Source organism: Culex pipiens, chromosome 3 (genome assembly GCF_016801865.2).
Source record: "Culex pipiens pallens isolate TS chromosome 3, TS_CPP_V2, whole genome shotgun sequence".
NCBI classification, from domain to species: Eukaryota; Metazoa; Arthropoda; class Insecta; order Diptera; family Culicidae; genus Culex; species Culex pipiens.
The window spans coordinates 141,148,526-141,162,207 of NC_068939.1; the positions used below are offsets into that span (position 1 = coordinate 141,148,526).

General features: G+C 37.7%; 1 protein-coding gene across 3 annotated transcripts in view; it reads left to right on the top strand.

Annotated features, from left to right (window-relative positions):
- LOC120417494 (maternal protein pumilio-like) overlaps positions 1-13,682 on the top strand; it is a 242,128-nt gene that overhangs the window by 211,797 nt on the left and 16,649 nt on the right. For all 3 annotated transcript variants that reach the window (XM_052709635.1, XM_039579569.2, XM_039579570.2), the window contains 3 exons: positions 2,311-2,530; positions 12,244-13,374; positions 13,441-13,609. In XM_052709635.1, the coding sequence (XP_052565595.1) occupies positions 2,311-2,530; positions 12,244-13,374; positions 13,441-13,609 (1,520 nt within the window). The remainder of the gene's footprint in view (positions 1-2,310; positions 2,531-12,243; positions 13,375-13,440; positions 13,610-13,682) is intronic.

The following is a 13,682-nucleotide window of genomic DNA, read 5'->3' on the forward strand; positions in this document are numbered from 1 at the left end:
CTTAGCGATGTTTTAAACATGGTCTGATAACTTTTTTGTGAAAATATCAATTAAATTCAGGTGTTCCACAATTGTGGGAGGTGCAGGTCATTTGGAGGCAGTGTTTTGCTGCTCTGGAGAATATAGTCTTAAAATGAATTTATTTGTTCAAAAACTACTATTTTTAATAGTGGAAAATGTCCAAATAAAGGTGCTAAAAATAGCAGAGACGACAGAAAAGTTGCATTTTGCATCCTATTGACAAATTATCACAAAAGTGTTCCGAATATGTGGGATGACTGTAGCAGATAGTTAAAGTTATCTACTTGTTGTGACTGGTTCTGCACTCAGAGACCATAAAACGTGTTGATTTATATGCAAAAACAGTATGACATGGATAAAAAATTTGTTTGTTTTTGAAACGAAATTGAATGCTGACATTTTTGTTGACTAAAAATTGTTTCAGATGACGACTTCCATCATTGCCATGATTTTTAGTGAGACGATATAAATGTGGCTTCGTTTACAATAGTACGACAAAATTCTTTCGACAAGTAGAGTAGCATTTTGGTACTGAATACTTTTTGGTAACGATTTTCCTCTTCTTTGTGAAGTTATGAAAAAAAATATTATCGCTTTTTTGACGTTACGAGAAAATTGCGTTTTAATGTTTGACCTTGAATAAACCAAAACTAGCGCACGGAATGTAAACAATAACAAACACGTTTAGTTTGGTTGGCCATTCTGTGCATTGTCCTGAAGTTTGGTTGAATTTGGTTGCAGGAGTCCCGAGTTATAAATGCACATGTTTACGGTAGTCGGGCGTGTACGTGTGTCAATCGCGTGCTGACTAAAATTCTTTGGGCCAGTTGTCGCAACTTACAGCAATTTTCAGGGTGGGTCAAGAAAGCACAATCAGCTCGAAACTTCTTTCATATGAAAAGTGACAACAATGAACGGAGCCTTTCCGGTTTTTATTGAATATCTCAGCATTAAATTGAATTTTAGTTTCTGTTAAGGTCAAAAAGTGTGTGTCCGAGCTGCACAGAATGGCGTTCTCAACTCAATTTGGTTCAAAATGCTCGTGCGACATGATAGGACGACAACGACGATATGCTGATTCATGTGATGATCAGCTTCACCAGAATTAAAAAACAGTACTCAAAGAATTAAAACTATTAGCATTTTGCAGATTTGATTTGCATAATATGTACAAATATTATTTAACAAGATTTTTTGTGTAGGTAAATAATGACCTTGCAAATTCTTTTCAAGGCCATTAAAAGTTTCATGAGCCATTAAAAAATTAATATTTCAGATAACATAAATCCAGAAGTATTCAGAATTTCCAAAATTTAATTTTGAAGAAAAAATGTGGCTCCGTTAAGCTTCGTTTACATTACCATTTTTATAAGTACAAGATTTATAGAAAAAATATTAAATATCTATCTAGTGTGAGGCAAATACCCACGTTTCAAGTGTTGCATTCACGCCATGAAAGCTATCAGTATAATTGCCATTTTATGCAACAACCACACATAATTAACACGAAAGTAAAAACACACACATACACCTACCCGTACGTACCCCCTTAACTTTCCAGCGCTTCGATGGCCGCGCACGAGCCACACGAGTGCAAGTGCGAGTGCATCCTCGCGCAAGTGCCACGCCGCAAACCGTGACAGAATAAGTATTCTTTAATTGCTAGATAAAAATGCAACCACTATTGCTGCTGCTGCTCTTCCAAACCCACTTTCCAGCGACTTAACACACAAATCATTTAAGCTCCCCTCCGGTACGGTAGACGAACCTATTATCGTCTGCTGATCGGAGGAATAGGCACGCAGTGGTTTACCAACTCTTAATTATCCGGGCTGGAAGTTTGCGCTTCTTGGTCACGTGTAACCGGCGGAACCAATAAACTTCTGGCGGGCGCCGGTAATGACCCGAAACACTCGATGTGTTCCTTCTCTCACACAGGAGTTGTGTAATTCTGTACATTGTATTGCAAAAAGCTAGTAAATAAGAATCTTTCTCTCTTTAACACTGCCCGTTACTCACTCGAAACTCATTAAATGTCCTTTATTTTTAAATTATTCACTAAGCAATTTTAGACGTTAAGGTGCTGTACATAATGTCAATAATGCCCTAATGTATGTTTGTATATTATTTTCTCTCTCTTTTTCTCGTTTCTCGTTCATTCGACTATATATCACACCACCAACACACGAACTCAATCATGCTAAACCCAAATCGATATAAAAAACTAAAAAAAACAACACCTGTTCAACAACAACATCATCAACGACGCCGAACAAACAACAACAACAGGTGATATCGGCGTTCTACGACCAGAGCGGCTCGCTCGTGATGGGTCCCCGCACCGGTACGCCGATGCGGCTGGTCAGCCCAGCGCCACCGGTGCTGGTTCCGCCGGGCGCGGGCGTTCCGCGGGCACCCCAGGCACCGCCCACGATCTATCCGCCGCAGCCCCAGACGGCCCAGCAAAGCATGTACTCGGCCCAGAACGGATCCGGTGTCGGCGTCGGAGGTAAATCGAACTCTTTTTTTTATTCTCCTTCTTGAGGCATCCCTAATTTCGGCCTTGTGTACCATAAAAAAAATCTACTAACGTCTAAAGGGTGCAACCTCGACAGTTTGACAAATCTGTATGAAACGACACTATTTGCTTCGCTCTTTTGTCACTGTCAAACTATCGAGGTTTCACTCATTTAAAAAATAACCTGCATTTAGATCGAAAATAGGTACATTTACCCCCAAAACTGAACCTAGTTTACACCCGATTGGGTAATTCGGTTGGGCGCGACAAACAGGGTGGACGGATCAAAGGATGTCATGAGCTGTGTTGCTTTTTTTTCGTCTGTTTGTTTCGAAACGTTGGTCACCGCCGCCCACCGGTGGGCCAATCTGGCAATCAACGGTTCGATTCATCAGGAGATTCTCCCTGAGGGGTAAAAAGTGGCACCATGGCCATGAGAAAAAAAAAATCTTTGCACTTCTGAGAACATATCAGCTGCTGGGATATGGTCATTTGGTTGACAGTTTTTTTACTGACTTTCTTTTTTGGATTTGCAAATCGATAAAATTATTTGCTGATTGGTCGCCAATTACGGTGTGCGATAAAACAAAAAGTGGAAAGCAGATCAATGGGAGTTATGCTGTAAAATTGACTTATTTTAATTAATGTTTCATATTCGGTTTCAATTCAAGAGTTTTGTTTTTGAAAAGGTCCTATAAGCTATTGTGTTTCATATGTTTATAGGAACTTTAAAAAAACTCTAGAATTTTACTACCGTCATCAGGGGTGAGATTGGGTAATAAAAAATGCTGAAATTTGTATCTCCCAATCTCACCCCCAGACCCAATGTCACCCCTGATGACGGTACCAGGTTCGATAACGATTCAATTGTGTACACTTCAATATATTTACTTACGCATCTTTTTTGTGTTTTTTTTTTAAACTACAATCTTCTAACAAATCTTTGTATTTATTGTACATTTGTTGTCTAATTTCAAACATAATTTTTCAGCACTAAAATTTTTCAGCACTTGCATTTTTGTTGATGATAAGTAGGCCATTTTATCACTATAGAATGACAGGAAAAGTCAGTATTTTGTAAACGAAATTTAGAAAATTGATTTTTTCGATACTGTTTTAGCTTTTTGAGTTGATGAAAAACAAGTATTTTGTAACTTTTTCAAAACTTAATTTTTCGTTAAATTGCGATAATTCCTCACACACCAAACTCTCATTACTGAATTCAGTTAAATTTACTGAAATCTGCACCATTGAAATTTTCAGCAAATGAAAACTTGCTGAAATTTCAGCAAACTTTGACAGCTCCATACAAATTTTAACTGAAGTTCAGCGAAAAACTAACTGAAAATTTCAGTAGTGCAGTTTTCAGTAAATATTAACTGAAAACGAACATCAAAATTTGCTGTGCATGTTTATACAGAAAAGTTTTGGAATTGTCTGCTCTACAACTTTGTAGAACTCTGTTACACTTCAAAAGTCACAACAACACAAAATTTCTAAACATTTTATTTATTTTAATTGAAAAATGCAGACTTAAAAAGTAGGGGAAATATACCCATTTTAAAATTGACATGTCCCAAATTTGTCTAAATTCGAGTAACGAAAAAGGTTGAATTTTTGAAACCATATTTTGTTTGTTTGTTTTTTTTTTTCGATGATAATTTGTTTTTTTTTGGAATTCTGAGTACGCCAATTATACATAAATGTCCCTTTGACACCCATTTTCCATACCATCAGCAAGCAATTCTGGCTACAAATGATTGGAAAACACGTCTTTAGGGAGCGTCTACTATTACGTAACGCTAAAAAAGATTTTTGGACCCTCTACCCCCTCGTCACAAAATTTCCATACAAATTTTAAAAATTATGTAGCACAGCCGCCCAGTAAGGAGGGGGTTCAGAGATTGTCCACGATCCATACAACAAAGTTTTGTTTTGTATGGAAATTGTCCACGAGGGAGGAGGGGGTGGAGGGTCTGATATTTCAAAAAAGCGTCCACGTTTTTTATGTGTAAATTTGCTAAAATGTTTGGGGAATAGCCAAAAGTTCAAAATTCCACCAAAAGGTGGCGTTACATGTGTCAGATCATTATCAAGTGTGAGTTCCTTTTGTAAAATTTTACAATAGAGCAGTTCTCTCAGATTTCGGTCATTCGATTTTTTTGTATTTTTTAATCCGACTGAAACTTTTTTGGTGCCTTCGGTATGCCCAAAGAAGCCATTTTGCATCATTAGTTTGTCCATATAATTTTCCATACAAATTTGGCAGCTGGCCATACAAAAATGATGTATGAAAATTCAAAAATCTGTATCTTTTGAAGGAATTTTTTGATCGATTTGGTGTCTTCGGCAAAGTTGTAGGTATGGATATGGACTACGCTGGAAAAAAATGACACATGGTAAAAAAAATTGGTGATTTTTTTTACTTTTTGTCACTTAAGCTTGAAACATTCAATATTACGCCCTTTTAAAATGTTAGTCTTGGTTTAAAATTTTTTTTCGAAAAGATCGGAAAATTTCACGAATGTTTCATATTTTAACATTAAAAATCGGACCATTAGTTGCTGAGATATCGACATTAGAAAATGGTGTGTTGTTTGGGTGGGACTTAGAAAACATCAATTTTCCTGTTTTTAAACCTTTGCATGGCAATATCTCAGCAACTAAGGGTCGTATCAACAAAGTTCAAAAATGCAAAATATAGAGAATTTTCTCAGCTTTTCGAAAATATTTTTTTCAAAGGTGGGCAAACATGTGCACCAATTTAAAAAATGAAAAACTGCGACTATTTTCAAAAAAGTCACCTAAACATGGATTTAACTTGAAAACGGTGCACTTTATCAAAATTTCACTAGCGTACTTTTTGATTGCAAATTTGATTATACATCGAAAAATTATGTTGAAAAATTTTTGCGACCAATTTTTCAGTTTTGAAAAAATCAGTATTGATTCAAAAATTCATAACTCGCTCAAAGATTTTTGCACAACCTGGTAATTTCTGAAAAGTTGGCATGTGATGTCCTCTAAAACATATCAAAAAATAAAAAAAATTAAAAATTGTGTTTTTTTGCAAATCAAGTTTTAGTGACAAAAAGTTAAATAAAAAATCACCAAAATATTTTTTTTTCAGTGTAGTCCATATCCATACCTACAACTTTGCCCAAGACACCAAATCGATCAAAAAATTCTTTCAAAAGATACAGATTTTTGAATTTCCATACATCATTTTTGTATGGCCATCTGCCAAATTTGTATGGAAAATTATATGGACAAACTAATTATGCAAAATGGCTTCTTTGGGCATATCAAAGGCAAAAAAAATCCAAAATCCAAAACTTTTAAATTAGTGTAAATGTTTGCTCACCTTTGAAAAAATATTTTTGAAAAGCTGAGAACATGTGTCAGATCATTATCGAGTGTGAGTTCCTTTTGTAAAATTTTACGATAAACAACTTTGTCCAAGACTGCAAAACGATCGGAGCTAGCCCTGACAAGTTATTGGCGATTCAAAGAAGACGTTTTTGTATGAGAAGATTTTTTTCACCAACTTTTACGATCAATAGTGAATCTTAAACCTTTATTAATTTCGCTAATAAAATCACAGTGACTTATTTTGAGTTCGATTTTTTTTATTGCCACCCTAATGGAAACTTGCACGGGATCGACATTGGTCCCAAACTGAAATCTTACTTGACACAAATGATTGGAGCTTTGACGTCTTTGGAACAAATGATCTGAATGGTATGGTGGACATTAGGGTTATCAAATTTTTAGGGTGTTTCAGATTTGGTTTCTCCTTGTGATGACAAGCTAGCGTTTCGATGTCTTCACTAAAGTTGTAGGGAACGCTATTCTGATCAACTTTGCTGAAGGTGTCCAGCTCTATCTTTAAACGGAATGATTTTAGATCCAATTTCGTGGTTTAGGTTAGGGTGATTCGAAACAAACATAGTTTTTATTGATCAATTTAGTCTTGCGCCGTTTATTTGTTTATTGGGTTTATTGTTTGTTTTTATTTGATTCGACTACAAAAATGCTCTAAAGTGATATGAGAAAATGTTATCCAATATGGTGGCGATGAACTAATCAGATTATTCATTCATTTGGTAATGCGATACAAGCAATCAACCACTTGAACTTGACTATTAAGGGAGGATTCTCGAATGCTATTTCAAAGATAAGAAACAATATTTTGTTTCAATTATGCGATGTTTGTCTGAAGAACTTCGGATAATTGAGACTTGAGAGTTTGGATTGTGTACAAAATTTCAACAACAAGAATCATACGAAGAAAATTACTCAAATTTCAACCAATTACCTTTCCTTGCTTGTGACATCAATCAATGTTTTTGATTAGCCTCGTCACTTTCGCGTTTCATTATTACCGATTGTCACTACCTAATCGTCTCAAACTGCTGCTCTCTCGCCATTCGGCAGCAGACGAAATTGTACGATACCGTACGATTTTTTGTGCATTGCAATTATAAATTTCGCTTATAATCAGCAATTCCATATCTCCATTGTGGTTCGGCTTGGCCTCGGCGAAGTAGGAAAAAAAAATTCAAGCGAAACTAGATCATGCACAATTTGCAGGAAAATTAGCTTGCGATGAATTACTCCGGAGACAGCATCCAATCACCAGCCACAGTCAGTCAGGCAGTGCTGCCAGTCAAGATGGAAGATATGAATCGCTCTCGATCTCCAGCCACGGCCGTCGTCTTCTTCGGTGGAAGTGCAAAAATCAACCCGCACGGGGAAGGAGGAGGAGACGCCATCGTCGAGCTGTGTATGTGTTCCAGTTTCTCCGATTTTTATTCCGCACAAAACTGCACAAGTGATGATGAAGATCGTTTGGCATCACAAAGAAAGCATGTGAGCATCGACGAAAAAAAAAAAAGTTAAATGCAACGACGAGGCCACTTTCTCCAACACCCTTCGAGCGTCAAGTGTGCAGTTCCAGACATAAATGGTGCATCGGCAGCAAAACTTTGGCTGGGACCGGGACAAGCGGGGCAACAACCACACATTCAAGTAATCAAGTAATTGATGCCCTTAATACCAGCACCACCTTCTCTAACGCGTTGACCGACGGACGTCGACTGTCAGCCAGAGCAGGTCTCAGGACCGAGGTCGATGAATCTACATGATGGTGCCGCCGTCACTGACGGACTGGGTGCGGTGGTTGAGTGTGGACTAGGTTTGATGGATGACCATGGCCGCATCTCAATGCCCTCATCCCCAGCAGCACACACATGAAATCCGCTCTGCTCTGATGTGTGTTGTCCAGTGTTTGGATTGGTATGACTCTAATTGAGATGAAAGTCACCTTATCACAGAGATTACTGTAACAGATGATTGATAATCGTCGTCTATCTAATCTGCGAAATGAACACAGTAAAAAAATCATGGAAATATTACATCTCGGAATGAGTACATCTTTTATGTCAGAAAAATGTGTAATATAACCTGTGAAAATGTGTGATTTTACCACTTTTTTGGTGTAATGTCACGTTATCAGTCTAAATCGAGGTAAAATTACATAATAAAAGAAGGAATATTCAACCTTCCAAATTTACACATTTATTTTACTTTGGAGGAGACAAGTAAACAAAACACGAAATGACAAGGCAGTAAACAAAAATTGGAAGGTTGAATATTCCTAGGGCGTCAAATTTTCCCGGGTTTTGAATTTCCCGGGAAACGGGAAAATAATTTTTGAAATCCCGGGAATTTTTTAAAGCTGTCATAAAATCTATGTTTTCATAATATTTGATATGTTTTCAAGCTTAAAATCATAGAATAAGCAGAACAATATTAATTAGTGACAATCTACACTTCAATCTAAACAAGGACGACCGTTTTGAAATAGATTAAAAGAAATTAAAAACTGTTTTTTTTACCCCCTGTCGTGCTTTGGATTTTAAATAAACTTAAATTTTTAATTCAAATGTGATTCAAATTAACTAAGTGTTTTAAATGAATATATTTCATTTATATATTTTTTATATGACATGACTACAAAAGCTCGAAAATTTTCTTTGAAAATGTCTTAAAAACAATAAGCGACAGCAAATAAAATGATTCCAGCCAATGTTAAATTTTAGATAAGTTTTGAATTTCTTGTTTTATATAAAACATATTTTACAAATTATTTTTTGTTACTACCGCCAACTGATGAAAATCAGGACTACAGTCTGAATAGGTACAGGAGATTTTAGAGGAATATAATTGGAAATCGAATACTAGGAATTAAAATGATCTGTTCCTGTTTGAACCGAAGTCATTATGCAAAAAATGGCTTGAATAGCTGTCTTAATTCTCTACATTTGTCCTGATTTGCCCCAGATTTTGCCGGAATTTGATGAAAAATAATTTAATAGGATATTTTTGTAAATTTAATATCCTAAATATAAGTAAATATAATACTCTTTTTTGATTTTTTTGAGATTTTAATGCTTTGAAATTCGTATCGCTTACTATGTATTCAACTGTTCATCTATTTCCACAACCAAATCTGAATTTTCAGACCAAAATTTGTTTTTTTTTTTTTGCAATTCCCGAGCAGACGAAAATAACTTGGGAATAACAATTTTTGATGTTTGAAAATACTAGGCCAATAACATTTTATGTTATTTATAACAAGTTTTGTTATTCGCCGTTATGATTTTTTTGTTATTGGATTGTTATTGTAATAACAGACTAACATCATGTTTAGTTATTCTTCGAACAAATCTATGTTATTATTTTTTGTTATTTTAACAACTAATTCGATCATCACTTTCTGTTATTTTAACAGTATTTGTTATTGAATTTAGTTATTACCGTCTGTTCGGGTTTCGGGATTTCCCGGGACAAATTACAAAAAATCCCGGGATTCGGGAATTCCCGGTTTTAGAAAAATCCCGGGATTTTTGTCCTGGGAATTCCCGGGATGGACGCACTAAATATTCCTTGTTTTATTATGTGATTTGACCTCAATTAAGACTGAAAAAGTGACATTACATAAGAAAAAAAAGGTAAAATAACACATTTTTAGAGGTAAAATTACACATTTTTTGGCGAAAAAATGTACCCATTCCCAGATGTAATATTACCATGATTTTTGCCTTTCTTACTAAAGAAAGGTATAGGTTTTTACTGTGCTGGTCAGGGTGAAGGTGTTGATGAATTGATTGACAAGAAAAATTGAAAATTTTATAAAATCTTGGGATACTCCCTGGTCCGATTCTTAAGATAAGATAAGATAAGAAATTGTGCCAATTCTGAGCCAAAACGCCATTTTAAGTTTTCATGCGACTTTTTGAAATGTTAAGCTAGATTTTTGAAACTTCTTACTATTTTTCCCAAAAAGCCAATCTCATCACCTTTCTTTTGCGTCTAAGACAGCTAAAATCGGATGAAATTACGCGGAGATATAATTTTTCGAAAAAAGAGGTTTTTTTTCGAAAAATTACGAAAATTGCCTTTTTTAACCACCCTAGCACGATGTAGGTCACCGTTATGGCCAAACAAAAAAATACGGGTCTAATAATTTTGACCAAGGAACCCCCAGAAAATTTTTGAGCCCGATCGGAGAACTTTTTTTCGGTTTAGGCCAGGGGTGCTCAAAGTTTTTGAATGCCGGGCTAAATTTGAAGCTCACACGAGCGTACGAGCCAAATGTAAAAATTCTTTGAATGAAAACAAAATATTTCATTTCATTATATAAACCGAAAAATACATTTACCTTGGATTTTTTTTCTTCGAAAATTCAGGTATTTTTTGTTTTTTTTTTGTCGTTTAAATATTAGCTAGAAAAAAAAATTCCAGCAGTTTTGTTCAGAAAAGCTTCCAATCAAATGGTTCAAAATTATTAACCAAATACAGAATTTTTGTAGCAAATGTTATCAAATGCCGTGGTCTGGTCCAGTTCGAGGGGTGAATGAACATTTTGTGGCTGGAAACACCAATATTTTCACAAGGATAAAGAAATTGAAAAAAATAAATTAATTCACTTGTATTTTCAACATTTTTTTTTATTTTAAAATGTCCTATGCAAAATTATGTATTATTTTAAAATAAAAAACAATTGCAATGATAAATCGTTGCAAAAGGATGTTTTAACAATTATTCCTCCAATTTCAATAAAATTTAAAAAAAAATGTCTGTCTGAATCAGATGTTATGCACAGATTCGTAACCAAATGTCATTAGTTCAAATCCCGAGGAGGGATCATATCATATAGGAGCAAAATAAATTTGAGGCCCAGTTTTTTTAAAAAATAATATGAAATACCTGTATTTTTGCAATCTTCGCAGTTCTCTACTTTAATCAAACCAGCATTCTCATAAACACTCAACCAAACCACACAACATTTGTTTCGTACAGTCAATATCAAATATGGAAAAATCTTTATTTTTATTTTTTTTAAACATCTCTAACAATCTCGTAAGGTTCATTAAAAAAGCTTGAACTAAACCTTAATTTTTAAGAATTAACACGTTTGGCCCGCGGGCCATACTTTGGTCACCCCTGGTTTAGGCTCTTTTCAAATGGAATTGCTGTATAAATGTATCATTGTCAAATGTGAGATGAAACTGTAAAATTTTATGTCACACAACTTTGTCGAAGACCGCAAAACGATCCGAGTAAACTCTGACGAATTATTAGCGATTTAAAGAAGACTTTGTTGTATGAAAAGTTATTTTTTCATAAACTTTACGATCTATAGCTAAACAGATTTCGCTCAAAATTTTCTCAACTATTTTTGCCAAAGGAATCGAAGCAGTGGGTATCCCTGAGGTCGATATTTTTTATTGTCTCCCTTATGTTGAAGGTAGGTCCTTGAGAAATGAAAGATTTTTTGGTCAAAATGTACATTTTTTTGTAAATATTGCAATGCAAAATTATCAGCATCACGATAAATAGTATCATATTTGTATAAAACGGTCCCTTTCAACTTAACTTTTGCATCTTAATATTGGAAGTCATTTTTCAATTAAAAGAACATATTTACAAATTTGTAAAATTATCATACTTTTTCCCTTGTGGATTAAGTCTTGAGATTCTGCAACAATTTAACAAACAAAAACAGTTAAGATTACGTTAGAAAAAAGATCTAATGTTAACTTTAAAATGTTTTAAATTCACCATGTTTTAATTAAAATTGATGTAATATTACATCACGAGAGAGGTAATATTACACCATAAAATTTGACACCTACCAAATTTACACTTTCACACAGCAAAAATTCCGATGGTAAAATCGCATGCAAAAGCATGCAGATCACCTTTGTAAGAAGGGTTGCTGCACTTCCTCTGATGTGGTAGCTGGTTGAATACACAAAACTCTTGTCTAAACTGCAAAATGTGAGCGACAAAAAACAAAACCAATTTGTTTCACTATTCCATACGACGAAAATTTCCAATTTCCCGTTTGCTTTTTTTCTTCTCCAGTTTAATTAATATAATAGCTTAAAGCACAGCGACCAAGTACAGAGTACCGTTTTCTAAAAATCACTGTAACGTGAAATAAGCCACCCCCCAACACTGACCGCTTACTTCTTGCGGTGTTTCAATTAGCCTAGCGCGCGTTACTCAATCGTAGCGTGGCGTAGCTAATCGAAGTTGGGAGACACAAATTAGTCCGGCTGATCAGCCGTGACGAAAACTCCGTGATGTAATTTACTTACCAAAGCGTATCGTTTTTTCCTTCTTTTCTGCAGGTCTCGCCCTAAGCACATCGTCGCTGACCGCGCGGAGGGACTCGTTTGACCGGAACACATCGGCCTTCAGCCCCTCGCTGGACTACACGTCGGCGTCCACGAACGCCGTGGTGAGCAATGCGGCGGCCGCAGCTGCAGCCGCTGCCCGGAAGTGGCCCGTCGGAGCCGGCAGTTACGGCGGGTTGAGCGCGGTGGCCGCTTCGGCGAGTCCGCTGGGTGCTTCGATTACGCCACCGCCCGTGTCCGGGCTAGGTGCGCTCGTGACGAGTCGGGCTCCGGGTGCGGAGACCAAGTATCGGCAGGTGAACCAGCTGGCGCCGGGAATCTCCGGCAACGCCATGTTTGGCTCGAGCCAGTCGCTGTTTTCGAAGCTTTCCGGATCGGTGATGCGACCTGCAGCAGCAGCCGCGGCTGCCGTTGCGGCTGTGGCGGCCGCTGCCCCGGGTCTGGATCGACCCCCGGGACGGTCTCGGCTGCTCGAGGACTTCCGAAATCAACGCTACCCGAACCTTCAGCTGCGTGATCTCACCAATCACATCGTGGAGTTCTCCCAGGATCAACACGGATCTCGGTTCATCCAGCAGAAGCTGGAGCGGGCGACGGCCGCCGAAAAGCAGCTGGTCTTCAACGAGATCCTTGGCGCGGCGTACAGCTTGATGACGGACGTGTTCGGCAACTACGTCATCCAGAAGTTCTTCGAGTTTGGCTCGCCCGAACAGAAGCAAGCCCTGGCCCAGCAGGTCAAGGGGCACGTGCTGCCGCTGGCCCTGCAAATGTACGGCTGCCGCGTCATCCAGAAGGCGCTCGAAAGCATCCCGGCCGAGCAGCAGCAGGAAATCGTCCGCGAACTGGACGGCCACGTGCTCAAGTGCGTCAAGGACCAGAACGGCAACCACGTGGTGCAAAAGTGCATCGAGTGCGTCGACCCGGTCGCGCTGCAGTTCATCATCGACGCGTTCCGCAACCAGGTCTACTCGCTCAGCACACATCCGTACGGCTGCCGGGTCATCCAGCGGATACTGGAACACTGCACGCAGGAACAGACGGCGCCGATCCTCGGGGAACTGCACGCCAACACCGAGCAGCTCATCCAGGACCAGTACGGCAACTACGTCATTCAGCACGTTTTGGGTAAGCGATTCCCTTCATTTTTTAACTCCGATCACATTTTAATCTTGCCCTTTTTTTTCTTCCTAGAACACGGCAAGCCGGAGGACAAGTCGGTGCTGATTGCGGCCGTCCGCGGCAAGGTGCTGATTCTGTCGCAGCACAAGTTCGCCTCGAACGTGGTGGAAAAGTGCGTGACGCACGCGACGCGGGCCGAGCGCGCCCTGCTGATCGAGGAGGTGTGCTCGTTTAATGATGCGTAAGTATTGCTGGTTTTGTACGTCTTGAGGGGAAATTTTAAGTTTAAAATTGCTATTTGGTCCAGAACAAAC